We start from the raw sequence: 17,580 nt of genomic DNA, 5'->3' as shown, positions 1-17,580 counted from the left end.
TGTGCCGTGTGTTACATGAGGCAAAAAGGCATTGAGGAAAGCAGGTGACCGAGTCCAGGTGCATGCAATCAGAGTTAAGTAAGTCACGCCGGGGGATCCCAACACCCACATTACCGCATCGAGCGCTGGCAAAAAAGCCGCATGGCCCTTCTCAGGTGGTCTAGATTGCTGACTTTGCAACCCCCGAGGGCCAGCGGACCCTGTGATTTGTCTATACCCCTGAATCATGCCACACCGTAGCGGCCGGTAAGGTTCAGCGCTGGGCACTTCGGTAGGCTGTGAGAGGCCCGGCGCGCATTTGGTTTGGGGGATCTGCGTGCCCCAGGGACTGCTTCCGCGCCTACCACCTGGTTAGTAAGGCGTCGGGGAGATGCAGCTAGCCCGAAACGACCGCCTGTGTGGCGGCGGGTATGGCGCGTGGGGCCCACGATGGTGCGTGGTGGCTGGCACGGCGGCAGCCAGGTGGCCCAGGTGGCTGTCCACGGCGAATAACTCGACGCTGCACGTGAGCCCGAGGGCACCAAGGAGCACCAAGGAGCACCTGATGGTCGGTGCTGTGCTGCTACGTGGGCGGCGTGGGCGAGAGGGCCGTTGCTTTTGTATTCGAAACAATCGTATCAGCTCTCTGTGGATACTTAAAACCCCTTCCGATACGCCGCCGCCCTGGATCCAGACGTCACCCGAAATCCTTGCTCTAGGTGCCAGACCGCATCATAGGGGTCCTTCCAGCCATTTACCGCCCTGCAGACCGACACACACACTGCCACACACGCGAAGACGGCCTTAGTTTCCCCTTCCCGTACCAATCCACACCCGACCACGTGGCGACGTATTCATGGGCTGCAACGGGTAGTCGGAATCTCTCCTCGGATACAAAACTGACCTTGCATCCGCGGTCCGTGAGGATTAACCGACTTACAAACATCAATAAGCCGCCTCGTACCACTTGCCCAGATGGCTTGACTCAACACCGGCATGGCATGATATTAGGTCTAGCCGCCTTGACGACTCTGCCTTCACCGTACCTTTTCCACCGGATAATTAACTATCTCATGCTCCAGCTTGCTGTATGAGCTTCTTTCCCCAGGATTCACCTGTTGGACAACACTTTAGGTGACCAAGCATTATCCGAAGCGCGACCCGGGGAGCCCAGCAGGACTGCAACCCACTCGCCTTCATCAGGAGAGCAAGACTCCAGGACATCAGCCTTGCTTTGCCCACTGTTACCCGGACAATCTCACCATTCTACCAGGACATACCGGAGAAAACACCGCAGCCATGTCTTGCTCCAGGAACAACAACTCCACGGCGGCCGACATCAACAGGGACCGCCTGTTCGCAACGGGGACCTTCAAGAACGTGTGGCAGGGCCGCTACATCGCCGGCGCCAGGACGGGCCAGGCCTGCGTCGCCAAGGAGTTCAAGACGAGCTCCGTGTTCGAGGACCACTACTTCCAGGAGGAGCTGAACATCATCGAGCGGGCGCAGAGCATCATCGACAGCTGGCACGCCGCCGGCGTCGTCAACCGCCGCATCGTCATGAGCAGGCCGCAGATATGGCAGTACCGCCGCAACGGGCGCAAGGCCCTGGTCGAGCCCTTCATCCTCGGCTTCCAGAAGTTCAACAGCAACACCGGCTGGGTCCCCAGCTCGCGGGACTCGTGGTGCGACGCGATGCAGGCCCTCAGCCACTTCTCCTACCACGTCACCGGTGGGCAGTTCCTCTTGTGTGACCTGCAGGGCGGCACGCACGGGGATGTGTTGTAGGTCTCCAAACTCTCCTTCTCTCCTCCTTTTCGTCCCAAGCCATGTGGCTTCCGTACGTCAAGACTGTCGCGCGATGCGGTGCTGACCTGCTCGCCTCCTGGCGCCAAAAGCGTACTTTCCGATCCCGTCATCATGTCTGCGTCTTATAGCTGCGGCCCGGGCGACCTCGGGCCGAACGGGATCCACGCCTTTTTCAGGAGGCACAAGTGCACACGCTTCTGCGATACGCGGTGGATCAAGCCCAGGTCGACTGCCAAGTCGGCATTTTCCAAGAGGAGGGGCACCACCATGGTGTCTCGTGTGCCCACGCACCAGACCCGCCTGTCACAGACCAGGAGGACCAGGTGAGACCTACTACAGGCGACACAACCAGTTCCTGGGGAACCCAGACCGAGGAGCTGTGTGGCTTTCAGTGAGATATAAAGAACGGGATATTGGGGTTCCTGGATTTGATATGGGATATCAACATCGATGATATCACACTCCACGACTACAAAGCGAGGGGAACGATCCCCACATGAAGAGCATCCGTGCATGAGACGCACCTGTCGAGCAGGTCCGGGGTCATTGGTGACCGGCGGCAGCCACATGGATGTGCGCTCGAGCAGGACAAGGTTATGGTGGAATTTTTGCATCGGATCATGGAGTGGTTGGCGGCATTCTTTTGGTTGGGCGGCAGAGGCAGGTTATGGACAACTTAGACGGGGAAACACACTCACACACTGGAGTTCGGACGGCTTGCGACATGATTCCCATGATTTTTATGACCCGGCACTCGACATGCATCACGACAGAGTTGTTTGCTTGGACTTGCAGTCATCTTGTACCGCAAGATATTGAATATAAACAATTGAAAAATCTTCGCGCTTGATATGGAATATGCAACATACTCCTGCAGGCTCGTCGGGAGCCACTTGTGCATGCATGTCTTAGACTTGCGTCATGCATGCGGTTCCGACCCGGGAATGGCGGAGGTGGCGGTGGCAGGGTGGTCACTACACACCCACACCAAGCCCCTGGATCTTCCACAAGGGTCCGTCCCCAGCACAAAGAACGGCGAGCTATGTGTACAGCCAATGGTGATTTTGTAAGCGGTTCATCTCGTGTACGTATGTCCTCGGACGTATGCGGCATGGAAGCAAAACGAGGTAAGTGGTTCATCGCCCTTGGGGAACCACGAGATCGTTCGTGTACTTATTTGGTTGTAATTACCCCCCTACTTCGTATACATACGAACTTGTGTGTCACTTCATAGTTGCCTAGGTAGCATGGTAAATCTTTGAAGACTTAAGTTAGATGGAATCCAATACCGATGCACCTGTGACAGCACTCGAGTAAGTGTAAGGTTACAGTTGTGGCAGGCGGAACAATAACCATGGGAATTCACCATTCAATCGAAGTTTATTAGCACCAGGAGGCTGAGGTCAGGCATCCATGGATCTTTGACCAAGAGATTTGGAACAACTTGAAGTGCCACCGTTGCCTTGGGCATCGCCATGAATGCATGTATTTCAGTAAGGGGTTTATGGGCGCCTTCCGCTTGAATTGGTATCGTATTTCTCTGTTGTTTAATTCATGATATCGTAAAAAAAACCTTTCCGGTACGGGTTAGTTATGTGGTCAGGGCGGGGGTCGTGCTAGTACCCTAGGGCAGCTTCATTTCTCGGGTAGATGAGAATGGCATTCGACATGAATGAGGGCAGCTGGCTATGTTGTTATCACAGTCAATTGGACGCTCTCATATATGGCCAAGCAACCCTTGGGAATTCATGCCAGCTGAAAGTATCGAGCAAACCCACGGGCATTCCGTTGTGACCACAACGCTTCATACTGAGAGCTCAAGTGCTAACAAACCTGGTGAAGATCGAAGCAAAGCCTTGACCATGACTTGGCGCTTCCAGAAGCTTGACTTGGCCGGAATTTGCCATCTTGGGACCCCTAGCGGCCGGGACTAAAGCGCGGATCCATGGCCCTGTGCATAAGTAGGGGCGGCAATGTAAGAAGGGTCACAACGTCGGCCCCACGTGATATGTGCGAGAAACTTGAAATGTCGATCGGGTAGTTTCAAGTCAATGATATCAGTTCACAACCGCTCGTTCTCGTTTGAACCTGAAGATTGCTCAGGAGACAGGCCATCCATCGTCGCAGGCTCGGAGAAGCACGAGCAGTGATCGGTTGGTCCAAAGCCCACTGGCAAGGTGGACCTTGGACCAACACCCACAGATGTTCAGCGGCTCGCAGCCTGGAGCTGAAATGTGCCAAGAATGGATCTGGTTTAGGGAGTTCTGGGTCGGGGACGAGTTCCGTTCGATACGAAAGGATCGGCACGCCTGAGCCTGCTCCGGTGGCAGGTCCAGACCGTTACAGGGCCATAATAAAAGCTCTCCACGGCGGAAACATCTCCGGGTGACCGCGGGGAAGGGGTCACACCTGTGTTTCTCAAACGCGATGAACTTACTCGAGTGTGGTAGGTTTGAACATGATCGACATGTCCCGTTCTGGCATGCCATCACGCATCGATGTGCCATCGTAAATTGATGTTCGCGTGAACTCTGGGTTTGCCCGAATATGACCTAGCCTCTATCTACCACATCATGGATGTGTGGCAGGTTTCTATTCCCTATCGAGCGCCACGGACCCACAGATCAGGCGGGTAGGGCCCTGGCCCCTTGAAGTTTGATATTGTTTACATTTGACAGCCGTCGGTTACACGCTCTACATTTACTTGTGGGGTTGGACAGGGCGGACCCAGATAGTGTCCCTATTTTATCTCATAGACGAGCTCTTTGCACAAGCTGGTACCGAAAACCGAAACGATTGCCACAGTAGGTAATTTTCCTCGTCGGCAAACAGTCACCGTAGGGCGGTCAGGGTGCTCTTATACCCACCTCGGCCCCAGGGTCTTATGATTTGACCCAGTAAGGACGAAATTCTCCACAAAAGGGAACACGACAGCAGGCTGACTTTCGATCACCGCATGGTTGATAATCTGGGGAACACGGCCGTTGGTTGTGTCAAACGGCACAGCACAGGCGTTCGGCCCCCCCTGACAGGTGGAGGACTCCTTGTAGCCCTGCAGATGGTGCTTGACGCCAGCGGCCGGATGGGTGCCGCGGTGATGATTAGATGAACACCGACCCGGAAAAGGAGTCTTTTCTCGTATGGACTTCCACTTCGAGCACCACTCTGAAGGTTTTCATCTCCAGATGCCAAGCCGCCGAGGCCATTGACAGGTTGGCAGGGGTGGTGGATCACCTGGGCAGCCGAGCTCGGTTAGAGAATCTGTAATCGGCGACAGGATTCTAGGTTGGCTCGCCTCCTGTTGGTGGTGATTGCCTTTCTTGCCTCATATGCCAGCAACTCGCGAGGGTTGTGCCCGTCTGGGACGTCAAACTCGCTGTATTGATTAGGATTGTCAGGGAAACCACAGCGAAAGGGCTCACACGCAACGGAGATGTGCAAATTCACACATTTGAGGCCCACCTTTCCGTGGGGTCTTGGGCAGTACTCTAGGGTACGCACGACTCGCTCACCACATACTTCAACGGCCATCCGAGATGCCCCGGGCCCCGTTGGATGGGGAGTTGTGCGGGCCGATCCATGGCATTGGTATGAGGGAGGCCAATGGCCGGCCGGCCTCGGATTTCGGGCAGGCGAGAGCAATCTCGCCCGCTAGTCCACGTTGCATTATCTCCACATCCTAACAAATACTGTCGGGCACGCGTTCGTTCATTCTGACAAGTCGGCTGATTTCTGTGCAAATTTGATTTTCTGGTTTTCAGTCTGGAGATTTCGCGCCGCTGCCGCAAAACTCGGCGAGGCGAGCGGGTGAGGAGGAGAAAAGTCCACCCTGGAGTTCAGGTGGACACCGATACGAAAGCCGGTGTGGGCGCGGTCCGATTTGTCCCTCGACTGTCGACATGGCGAGCATGGCAGCCCACCGAGGGCCGGCTGCCCCTGAGTTATGTTTTCCTGGTGCTCCACCCGGCTCTCACGCCGCGACGGATGTCACGGTATCAAATAAAACACTTCCCTTTCCTCCCTCGGGCCATGTTCTTCTCTTATTCGTATCTTCATATCGAGACACCCCAAGAAACTCAGCTTCTTTCAGCATCATTGTATCTCCAAAGACCCTCAACGTCCATACAACACATAGTCGTGTCTCTTGATACTTGCCCGAACACCGGCACCTCAAGCTAGGATCTACGAGTCAGCCACCGGCACCTCGGTCATACACATTTGAACCCCGGGACACAGATTCCGAAAGAAAATTCCACATTCAGAGCACAATGGCAGGATCACCACCGACCATTCACGTCGAGCTTGAGCATGACGACTACGAGAAGCTCGCCCAGACTGTATGGTTCAGCTATGATGTCTGCGCACCATCAAGGCCGCTGCCCACAGTCGAAGACCGCCAAGAGATCAAGACAGAGAACCTCGTGATCAGGCCGCTCCTGCCGTCAGACCTCGAAGCCTTCCACGAGCTGCGCAGCATATCCGAGTTGCAGAACAGCTCGACGGCCCGCGGGCGGCCCGACAGGGACCTGGAAGAGACGAAGGCGAACCTGGAGCATCTACAGGCGCCGAGCGAGAAGCGCCACTGGTACTGGGGCGCGTTCCTGGCGTCGACGGGCGAGCTGATAGGCGAGGGCGGCCTGCCGGACAGCGAGGACCAGCCGACTTCGGGCTGGACGCGGTTCGAGATGCTGATCAAGCCGGCGCATCAGCGGAAGGGGTACGGCTCCGAGTTTTACAAGGCGGTGCTGGACGCGTGGTGGGCGCTGCCCGGCGAGAAGAGGAGGCGCCAGCTCCTGCCGATCGTGGCCGGGGAGAAGGAGCCCGGCGACGAGATCAGGGAGTCGATCGAGCTGGTCTGGGAGTCCGAGAACGTGGTGGCGCGGAATTTCTTCAACAAGATGATGGGCGTGTCCAAGGTGTCGCTGCAGGCCGTATTCGTGGGCTTCGACTGGCGGGAAGGGCGAGAGGGAGACCTTCGGCGCTGGGAAGTTGTGCATGTTGCATGTCCTGAGCCCCGTGCGAATCAGGCGCCGTCATATAAGGGTATATGGCGGGTCTAGATTATCTGTATAGCTCTCAGTCATGGTTGGGCCGACAAGCGGTGCCAGTAATTTGGGGATGTAATGATGGTACCCAGCCAGCCACCGAGAATAATAATCAAACAGGAACAGTGCTCAAGAACACACAAAGACAACATTGAGGAACTTCACTTGGAGCACTTGCAGACTGACTCGGAGGGGGAGGGGGATAATGCCCAGGAAGGACGGCAGCTCCCCAGCCTGCCAGCTCATCCAACCGCACAACTTTAGAATAAGCATAATTAATGACCCGATATCAACCAGGTGCAACGGCAGAATTTAGGCACATACCGCATTGCCAAGGACACTAATGCCACGGACCAGCCAATCCTGCACGGTAATCGTCAGTCGTCCCCTTTGCCTCCCGATACCGAGCCCGGCGATTGACTTCAGGACCCGACCTGCCAGGTCGACTCGTTGATCAACAGTGGGCGGCGGCCAATCTACTCGGACATGAGGATCTACTCAACCAGCCAAGAGACAGCTGAAGGCATCTTTATTCAGAAACCTGCATCAGGAACGAAAATGCGCGGTAGCTCGGGTTATGCCACTGGGCGGCCGAGCATATTGAGCATATTGAGATCGCCCTGGCTCGCAGATAAGCTTTGTGAAACACACTATCAGCGTGCAGGAGGACACCACCTCCCAACCACAACGACAATGGCTCAGGCCGCCTACCTATCACGGGCTGATTTTGCAATGCAGTGCCGCAGACCGCGCCTATACGGGGTCGCGCTTGTGTCACCTGCACAGGAGCTTAATCAAAAGGCAGCCAAACACGTCCCGAGTCAGCGAGGTTTAGCCTGCATGGGGGCCCCAGTTGGGGCCTTGGCTGCACAAGCTGGACGGGGTCCTGGGGGCTCTGAACGGTTTGTGGCCGCCCGGCAAATATCAGGAACCCATGTAAGCCCAGCTGCGCCTATCCGGAAGGGGAAGTTCTGCGGCAGCTCAAGCATCGACCACGAGCCATGTCAACTTCTCGCCTTCTGCTTTGGGCCATCCGTACCACTCTCAGATCTCTGCCAAGTGTTTCTATACAGGGCCGACCGGCAAACATTGGACAGCGCTTTATCTGGCGTATAGACAGCGAGGTCTTGGCCCTCGGGGGCCGACGACTGAGTAGGCAAGTGGTACCTCTGGACCCTCAGAAACTGACTTGACTGAGCAGGAGATGCAGCAAGTACGAGCAGCTCGTGACCCATACGGGCTGTTGTTGTTGAGGAGACATGTCGACCGCCTCGAGTATAAAGAGTGAGGGATGCCGTGGCATGTCTTGTCGAACATGACGATCCAGCAGCCCCAGCTCCAACGCCTTCTTCCCACCAGCACCCAGCAGCAGTCCCGCAGACCGCCACGATGACGCCCTTCCTCACCTACGCGCTCGCTCTGTCGATGCCCGTCCTCTCCATGGCCGGGCCTCTTCTCCAGACCAAGCCCCTTCTGGATGTCCGCCAGGACGAGACTGAGCTCCCGCCTCCGTCTTCCATCGTCGGCGGCACCACCGCCGTCTCTGGCGATTTCCCCTTCATCGTCAGCTTGTCCAGGGGCACCCAGGGCCATTTCTGCGGTGGTATTCTGCTGAACGCCAACACCGTCATCACTGCTGCCCACTGCACTGTTGGCCAGACTGCCTCGAACGTCAAGGTCCGCGCGGGCTCCCTGGTGAGTAACAATTTCCGATCGTCCTCTTCTCTGCCAAAAAAACAACAACAGAATATATATGCTGACGCGCATGACTATATGTAGGCGTGGGCTTCTGGCGGTACCCAAGTTGGAGTCTCTGCCCTCAAGGCCCACCCGTCGTACAACTCGGCCAAGATCGACTTCGACGTTGCTGTCTGGCACCTGGCCACCCCCATCGCGACCAGCTCTACCATCGGCTACGCCACCCTCCCAGCCCAGGGCAACGACCCCGCCTCCGGCACACAACTCACCGTTGCCGGCTGGTAAGTTTGCTCCCTAGACCCAAGTCCAATGCACTATTGGGTTTCTACACGCAGAACAGAGAACGCTGATCCGCCGCAATTTAGGGGCTTCCTGTCCGAGACCAGCACCGCGCCGCCCGCCACCCTCAGGAAGGTCACCGTCCCCGTCATCTCGCGCGCCACCTGCCAGTCGCAGTACGGAACCTCCGCCATCACCACCAACATGTTCTGCGCGGGCCTCACCGCCGGCGGCAAGGACTCGTGCTCCGGCGACTCTGGCGGCCCCATCGTCGACTCCTCCAAGACCCTGCTGGGTCTCGTGTCCTGGGGCCAGGGCTGCGCTGAGCCCAACTTCGCCGGTGTCTACACCCGTGTCGGCCAGTTCGTCGACTGGATCAACACCAACAAGTGGACCTCGTAAATCTGAGGCTGTCTTGAACGACCTTGCATGCATTGGGCAGCCTTGCCCAGCTGGGAGTTGGATCTGGGAGAGTGGTAGACATGGAGAGAAGGGTGAGCCTGGAGAGCCGAGTACATACATACTTAGTCTTCCAACTATATTGCTTACCTAGTCCCGTTTCTGTGCCGTATTTGCCCAGAGCCATCCACAACACTTTCGCATAGTAGTGACCTGTATAAACAGAGGGTACACCCATTCAAGTTCCCTATAGAATAACCTCCTTTCGATGAGCCTCCTGCTGTCACAGGAGTGATCACTGCACTATAGCCACGCCGTGTTCTGCAAAAGGTACGGAGTCTCGGAACGTTTCGTAGGACTCGAGTGTAGTCTACATAGTCGTGCCGTTATACCTGCAGGCTAAATCATATAGGTGTTTACTTTCTAAAGGATAACCCCTTATTAGAGGACAGAGTTTTATAAGGTACCTAGGTAACTTCTTCAAAACTTCATATATCAACAGGTTTCAAGTGGAAGAAAATGAGTCATTTGGTAGACTTATAAGCTTAACGTTACAAAGAAGAATATAGTATAACTAACACCTTACATGATGTAAGTTAAACCTTCTTGCATGATCGTTAATAATGGGAACGGTACTGTGACCGATAGTGTCACGTTACAAGAACTATGTACCTATGGCAGATGGTGGCGTCACCTTTGCACGAATAATGCAGTGGAATTATTTGTTACAAATGAATATGCCGAGAAGACGTCGTGCAATTCATGTACCACCCTTGCGAACCCCTCGCTATTGCCTCCCAGGTGAGGCAGAGTCTTGGTCATGAGCACAGAAGAGGGTGGGCTAGGTTCAGGTCACATTACCAACGAAAAAGTGAGAGCCTCTCCTGGTCTGCCCTCAAGCTAGATGAAAAAGGCACACGGCCGCTGTCACAGGCATTTGGTCTGATACGGAGACAATTTCAAGAACAAGCAGCTTTTCGGATATTTTGAATTTTCTTCATACCTTAACTGTTTGGCCTGGCAACAAGCGTCAACATGTTCTCTGCTGGGTATTTTACAGCATGATCGGCTCCTTCCAGTGACTCGATGATGAAGAGACTCAGCTTGGTGGATAGCATTAGTTTTCTCGTGAGAAATGAAGACCTTGGTTGAGAGGATAGAACACACCTCGTGACCTGCGCTTGGCCCATTGCACAGAAATCCTTCTATTCTGGGTGTTACAGCCCTCAGACTTCCAAGGTTGCGAAATCACTCATACAATGACAGGAAGGTCTCATAGTCAGTGGCGTCAAAACGCCCCAGAGTCATCGCTCCAGCCTCCAAAGAGCGGCCGTCCTCATAAGGCTGACGCCAGGCAGGCAGTGGCCAACGCAGGGGAAGCGACAAGCGCGAAAAGCACCGCACCGTGAACCAATGCGGAAATGTGAGCTGTTCACAGCAGCTTCCTGCCTTGTCCGAAATAGGTCCTAAGAATGGGCCGAGCCCGTGGCCTGACAGGCACAGCTGCAGGGACGACGCAGCGCTTGACGTTGCCGTGCTGTCTCACGTGGCCCTGTCGCATGCATGCAATGCTGCCCCCTCCTGAAGGTCAAGAAGTACCAAGCTCTGCTTGGCGCAGCCAGATCTATCACCACCAAGACCCTCAAGCTTTCGACACATACAAAGGGGTCGGTGCCACGCCCACACTCCTTGGCATGTGTGTGTACCCATGTGGCTCGCGTAGATGGGATCTCTTGGCTATCAACTGGGCACTCTGGGCCCTGATAGATTGCCGAAGTGGGACCAGACGGGTGACTAGCTGTACTGATCATAGAGGCCAGTGTGTCAGTTGGTGATCCATAACGTATCCAGTTGGTTGAAAATGAACTTAAAATACTAATACTGGCCCATGCACCTTCGCATGGCGACATGTAAAGACGCTTGTGTGCGTACAACTGAATGTCAGCTGAGCCGATTATGCAAGGGGTTCACCAAAAGTTCCTGTCGCCCGACCCGAGACTTGTCTTCTATTTCTTCTAGTGTCTATCAAGGTTACAGTCAAGAGATAAGGGGTTGAGGACACATGACAAGATTCAACGCCTCCTAGTCTATATTCAGCCAGGGGTGGGTCGAAATTGCGAATCATATCAGTGTAACCCTGGATGGGCTAGCTGCACCAAGGGACGACGCATACTACTGCTAAGTATGTCCATAGCATAAAAGGCATTCATTATGTTCCAGGCTCTTTTCATCAGAATGAGAAGTCTATGACCCCACCAATGGCTGTGACGATTTGGATGTTGCCGGAGAAAAATCCCAAAAAAGACGCACAGATAGCACGAACCTGCCTCACACCCGGCTGTTGGCCGTCCGATGCAGATTTCTGCCATGGCGATTGGACAACGTGAACATGATTTCCTGTCAATCTCTCTCTCCTCACCGGCTTCTCCCTCGGATCGTTTCCGAGGCACACCGAGGCACACCTTCCAGCTGAGTGCATCGCCACATGCGTCGCCACTGGCTGGCAATATGGCTTCCCATGCGGCTGTTGGGTGCTTCGATGATATCGTTGGCTGATAACGGATCTCGGCCCGCCCTCTGAGCAAGAGAGCAGCACCTGGATCGAGGCGAAACACGCAAGATCTCTGTCTCGTCGCATCAATCTGATGAATCAGACCTTGGAACACGATTCTGATGGCTCAAAGATCGACCAGCATATCTGCATGTGGGCTCGTGGCAAGGAATCACACCACCCTTGCACCCCTCCCACGATGTTTGCAATGATCCGGGGTGGCGGTCTTATCAGCTGCGCCGAGCAAACGCCCAGCCATACCAAGACCATATTCTCCACCAGGAGGAAGGCATCCTGCCTATTAGGAGTACGCGACCGCGCTAAGCTAGCCTCTACTGAATTCCACCATGCAGCCCATGTTTGTCTCGGAGCATGGCTGCAGGTGCGAGGGCTGCGAGGGTGATGTACGCACCTGGCTTTGTACACCGTAAGCTGCCTCGAGACAACTGACAGACATGGTTCCCCCCCATCAGACGGGGCTGGCCTGTTCTTTTGTGACCCCCATCCCCCCTTGCCCCCGAGACCTCTCCATTCACAGCGCCCCGCCTCCATATCAGCCACGTCCGGCTTGTTCCTCCCTCGTGTGATTCCACCGACGAACCCCTCCCCCTCCCTTATCTCCTTCCCGGCGAGGACAAGGACGGGCTGAGTGGCCGGGCGCCGACCTATCTCGTCGAGCTGTGGCGGCCTTGGCTTCTCGAAGGGTTCTAGAAGAAGGCGTTCGATGGCAGTGTACCGTTCAGGAAGGTGGAAGGCAACATGCATGCCGAGCGTTGCACGACGTTCTTTCCGTCAGCCGTAGAAGCGTTTGCCAAAGTCTCGTCGCACAAGGGGGGCCTTTCGTCCAATATTAAGATAAATAAATGGGCCCGTCACCCCGGGTCGCTCGTCCACTTTGCTCTGATGCCAACGCCCGCCGAGCTTGCCCAGCTGCTTTCCCCTGCAAGGTCGTTCTTGGTCGCTTGGTGCCCAGTGTCTTGACATCTTGGAACCCGACTTGGTGGAAGGCTTGACTTCTCCTAGTGCAACGCCTCGTCAATAAGGGTTGCCTTTTGTTCCACACTTCAAGTTGAGCATCGACACACCACCGCCGATACCCCACAGCAACCGCCAAAACAATGGGTTTCAGCTGGCGAGGCAGGTCTGAGGCCCGCCCCGTCGAGCCCGTGGACTCGGCCGAGGCCACGGGCTACGAGGTGGGCGGCGCCGATGCCGACCAGCACATGAAGAGGCTCAAGGACCAGCACAGGTTCGACCCCTTCATGGACATTTCCAAGCTCGATGCTATCGACAATGTGCTTGAGTCTGGAGACATGGAGAAGGAGGCCGTCGTGGAGGAGCAACTTATTGGGGAGGACTCCCCGTACGCTGAAGTCCGAGCCTCAGTAAGTCCTTGTCAACTTTTGACAAAACCACCCTCATCCAGCCGTTTGCCGTCTGGCGATAGATCGCTTTTCTGACTTGCAGCACAGGTCTCCCCCGGCGATGACCCTGAACTTCCCGTCGACACGATCCGTGCCTGGACCATCGGTTTCGTCACCTGCACTCTCGTTGCCGCCATGAACATCCTGCTGAACAACCACTACCTCGGTGTTTCCATCACCACGCCCGTCGTCCAGCTGATTTCCTACCCCATGGGTGTTGCCTGGGCCAACTATGTGCCCGCCAAGGCCTTCACCATCTTCGGCAGGGAGGTCTCCCTCAACCCCGGCCCCTTCAACAAGAAGGAGCACACCATCATCACTGTCATGACCGCTGCCGGCGCTGGCTTTAGTTACGCCTTCGACATCCTCCTTGCGCAGCAGGTCTACTACAAGCAGTACTGGGGCTGGGGCTTCCAGCTGCTGCTGGTCTTCTCCACCCAGGCCATGGGCTTTGGTATTGCCGGCATGCTGCGTCGCTTCCTCGTGTGGCCCGCTGCCATGGTGTGGCCCGGCCTGGCCCTCATCTTCTGCACCGTCATGGACAGCCTGCACAACCACGCGCCGTCTGACCCTTCCAAGACCAACGGATGGAAGATTGGTCGCTACTACTTCTTCATGCTCGTCTCCGGGCTCACCTTCGCCTACGAGTGGATTCCCAACGTCATGGCCAACTTCCTGACCTACCTTGGAACATTCCCCACCTGGATCGCCCCCAACAACGTGGCCGTCAACCAGGCTTTTGGCGGCGTGACTGGAATCGGCATCCTGCCCATCTCGCTCGACTGGTCTGGCGTGGCCAGTTGGTTCGGCAACCCAATCCAAACACCGGGCTTTGCCCTGCTCAACATGCTGGCCGGAGGTATCTTCTTCCTCTTCGTCACGGTGCTCATCTACTTCACCGGTCCTTCGTACAACCAGTACCTCCCCATGGTGGAGAATGCCAACTTCGACCGATTCGCCCAGAACTACAACACCACGCGCATCCTGAACCCTGACACCACCATCAACGAGGAGGCATACAAGGCCTACTCGCCACTGATCCTCCCGGCTGCGTTCGGCCTGTCCTATGCTATGGGCTTCGCGACCCTGGCCAGCAACGTCAGCCACGTCATCTGGTTCTACGGAAGGGACATTGTCCGCCGTGTCAAGGACTCCAAGTACGAGGAGCCCGACGTCCACCTGAAGCTCATGAGGAAGTACCCCGAGGTGCCCGAGTGGTGGTACTCGATCGTCTTCCTGGTCATGTTCGCCTTTGGAATGCTTGCCAGCCAGCTCTGGACGACACATCTCACGTGGTGGGCGTACATCATCTGCATTGCCGTCGGTGCTTTCTTCGTCTTGCCAGTCGGTAAGTGTCTCTGCCGATTAATCCCTCGTCGTCGTTTGGGGTGCTGACACACGTGACAGGTATCATCCAGGCCATAACCAATCAGCAGACTGGTCTGAATATTATCACTGAGATGATTGTCGGCTACATGCTGCCCGGAAAGCCAATCGCTATGATGATGTTCAGTAAGCACTAGCTACCCCCCGGAACAACTTCACTGGGCTGAAGAAGATTACTAACACATGTCAACAACAGAGAGCTGCAAGTCCTCCCCATGCCAGACCATTGGCCGATTGCTTCGGGATCCTTCCCGAGGCACGCTGTCCTGATATTCTTGCTAACTTGCATTAGGGGGCTACATGCTTTCATATAACTCTCTTACCTACGTTCAGGACATGAAGATCGGCCACTACAGTAAGCACACCCAGAACCTGCTTCGACGAGATGGACGTCTAGTTCTACTTTGGCCATCTTCCATCGAGGGCCATTGCCTGCCAATTCATGACTGACCGTCTTCTCCCAGTGAAAATCCCCCCTCGTTCCCTGTTCAGGGCTCAGCTCTTCGCTGTGCTGTGGCTATCGTAAGTTCATGTCCTACTGCTTCCACCACCACCCTGGCCCGCGTCTAGGAACCTTCCAGGATGCGCGGCTATAGTCTGCATAGCCCTTTGCTAACTCCAGAACAGAGTCGTTCAGACAGCCACCTTCAACTGGATGTTCGCATACCTGCCGGAGGTCTGCACCAAGGCCCAGCCCCAGGGTTTCACCTGCGCCGGTGCAAGGACCTTCTACAACGCCAGTGTCATCTGGGGTAAGTTGACCTCGTCACTGAGACTGCATGCCAGGTGCTGACCGAGTTTTCAGGTGTCATCGGTCCCGCTAGAATGTTCGGCGCTGGATCCATGTACTGTAAGTAAACACCTTGCCCCGTCGTGGCCCCCGGTCTATTGTGTCTTTTTACAACACAGAAGACCCGTCTCTCAGCAAGTTACTGACCCTCGCCTAGCCTGGGCCAACTGGTTTTTCCTGATCGGCTTCGCATGCCCCATCATCCAGTACTACTTTGCCCGCAAGTACCCCAAGAGCATCCTCCGCTACATCTTCTTCCCGGCGCTGTTCGGGGTGTCGGGCATGATCCCGCCCGCCACCATCTTCAACCTGCTGTGCTACCTGACCGTCGGAATCATCTTCAACGTGTTCATCAGGCGGTACTACCAGGGCTGGTGGGAGCGCTACACGTACTCGCTCGCCGGCGCGCTCGACGTCGGCAACGCGCTCTGCCTCATCCTGTACGCCCTCGCGCTGGGGCTCAGCGGCAGCAGCTTCCCCGCCTGGTGGGGCACCGAGGGTTTTGCCGAGACGCTGGAGCAGCAATCCATGGCCGTCTCCAAGACGCTCGCGGAGGGGGAGGTGCTGGCGCCGTGGATCACGAGCTGGAACTAAGGGTTTTTTCCTTTTTGGGTGCGGTGCAACACTGGCAGTGCATACGCTCCTCCTTTTCTCGTTCGCTCGTTTTAGAGAACGCTCGGTCGCCCTGGAATAGCTTCAGCTGGAGGGCTAGATGTTGACATGCTTGGCTGGGCTCGAGATATGAAATACATCCGCTGTTATTCCACTTGCTGGCCGCCCGGGAGTGGCCACCCGCGTCCTAGCAGCATCTGATGATAATGCACAATGAGTCACGGTTCATCAACAGTATTATGGTGCATATTAATAAACGGTGTGACTGATTTTAGAACCGTAATATCGACCCTGGGCAGAGTGTCTCCACTCGCAACCAGTCAGTCATGTGTGTACGGATAGTGCACGCAAAGCACCAGCGTTTCCGCTTCACGTACGAGTCCTAGTGCAGGTTCACTGCGGTCCTCGCTTTTTGAGGAGACAGCTGAGAGTCCGCAACAAGGACCATGAGGGCTGGGCAGGCCTAGGTGAATGGTGTCCAGATTGGTCATCCTGGGTTGGGTGGTGCATGGTGTGAAGATGCCTTTTGTCGATCACCCGGAGACTCCTGACGGGGGTCGTACAATGAATGAACACTGGAGACCGCCCGCCTCAGAGCTCGGCATTGTCTACACGAAGCTAGGCGAAATTCCCACAAATCACATCCCGTTCCGCGCGCCGTGGCCCGTGGGCAAGGGACCCTTTTTTGGGAGCTTGGCTGTCTCTATCAGGCAACTCGATCTCGACTCGACTGTTGGGGCCATGTGCCAGCTGGCTGCATGGCAAAGGGATTTTGGATGGCAGGATGGGATGATTGGTCCAGTCAGGCCGTCAGGCCGCCGGAAAATGTGACAGGCGGCTCGACAGTACGACCGTGTGAAGAGAGAGGATGGGGGGATTGGGGAGTGAGTGCATCGAGTCAACCAGCACGACGACGACGGTTTAGGTTGATGTCCATTTTTATCCCGGCCTAGAGCAATTGCGGGCAAACTCAAACTCAAAACAAAGTTGCCCAATCTTCGAGATCATCTATCCCGTACAACTCAAAATGTATGGGAACTTGCAGCCCACCACCCTCCGTTCGATCTTCGCCCCATTCTGTTCCTTGCAGCGAGTCCTTCTCCACTATGCCAATGATGATCTGTTCGTCTCCACACTCGAATGGGACGACGTCCCGCCTGCCCGCCCGCCTATGAACCCCATTGCCTTCTCCAAAACGCCGGCGCCAGCAGGTTGGAAACTCTGAACTGCTCAAATACACCCCGGGGCCGGCAGCTCTTGATCGTAGGGCTAGGTATACAACAATGACGTGAAACCAAACATAAACAGCACCTTCCTGGCGGAGCTATTGGCGAACGAGTAAGGCTAGATTGGATGGAGATTGATAGGGGCATGGAATCCCGCCTCCCGTTTCGAGGTTCCTGAAAATTCCCCGATTGCCCAGCGGCGTTCCTTGTCCCGCCTCGGATCGCCGTCCGGGTTAAACATGGCCGCGGGAACATGTCACTCCCACTGGGCCGTCCTGGATGGCTTTAAAGGTGTCCCATGCTCGAAGCGATGGAAATTTTCTCCTGGAGGAATCCCATCTTTCGCTAGCCGAGAGTCTTCACCGACAAAACAGCAGCCAAA

The 17,580-nt window shown here is 55.7% G+C and overlaps 4 protein-coding genes across 4 annotated transcripts; all 4 read left to right on the top strand.

Moving 5' to 3' along the window:
* The first annotated feature begins 634 nt into the window (after window positions 1-634).
* KVR01_004653 (uncharacterized protein) lies at window positions 635-2,625 on the top strand. The gene is made up of 2 exons (XM_044789268.1): window positions 635-1,763; window positions 1,878-2,625. The coding sequence occupies exons 1-2, from the start codon at window positions 1,279-1,281 to the stop codon at window positions 2,113-2,115; spliced, it is 723 nt and encodes a 240-aa protein (XP_044646817.1). The 5' UTR covers window positions 635-1,278; the 3' UTR covers window positions 2,116-2,625.
* Window positions 2,626-5,755: 3,130 nt separating this feature from the next.
* KVR01_004200 (uncharacterized protein) lies at window positions 5,756-6,848 on the top strand (the record flags this gene model as incomplete). Its single annotated transcript, XM_044783282.1, has 1 exon — window positions 5,756-6,848. Exon 1 carries the CDS (start codon window positions 6,057-6,059, stop codon window positions 6,846-6,848), a length of 792 nt encoding a protein of 263 aa, XP_044646364.1. The 5' UTR covers window positions 5,756-6,056.
* Window positions 6,849-7,909: 1,061 nt separating this feature from the next.
* On the top strand, window positions 7,910-9,239 carry KVR01_004828 (uncharacterized protein). The gene is made up of 3 exons (XM_044792590.1): window positions 7,987-8,528; window positions 8,613-8,812; window positions 8,897-9,239. Exons 1-3 carry the CDS (start codon window positions 8,223-8,225, stop codon window positions 9,210-9,212), a joined length of 822 nt encoding a protein of 273 aa, XP_044646992.1. The 5' UTR covers window positions 7,987-8,222; the 3' UTR covers window positions 9,213-9,239.
* Window positions 9,240-12,707: 3,468 nt separating this feature from the next.
* KVR01_004371 (uncharacterized protein) lies at window positions 12,708-15,991 on the top strand. The gene is made up of 8 exons (XM_044791730.1): window positions 12,708-13,145; window positions 13,233-14,532; window positions 14,592-14,696; window positions 14,863-14,925; window positions 15,035-15,092; window positions 15,198-15,322; window positions 15,376-15,420; window positions 15,518-15,991. The coding sequence occupies exons 1-8, from the start codon at window positions 12,879-12,881 to the stop codon at window positions 15,952-15,954; spliced, it is 2,400 nt and encodes a 799-aa protein (XP_044646535.1). The 5' UTR covers window positions 12,708-12,878; the 3' UTR covers window positions 15,955-15,991.
* Window positions 15,992-17,580: the final 1,589 nt, after the last annotated feature.

This window comes from Diaporthe batatas (assembly GCF_019321695.1).
Source record: "Diaporthe batatas strain CRI 302-4 chromosome Unknown Contig00004, whole genome shotgun sequence".
NCBI classification, from domain to species: domain Eukaryota; kingdom Fungi; phylum Ascomycota; class Sordariomycetes; order Diaporthales; family Diaporthaceae; genus Diaporthe; species Diaporthe batatas.
Note: the sequence above shows the minus strand (reverse complement) of the source record. Positions and strands in the feature narration are given on the sequence as shown.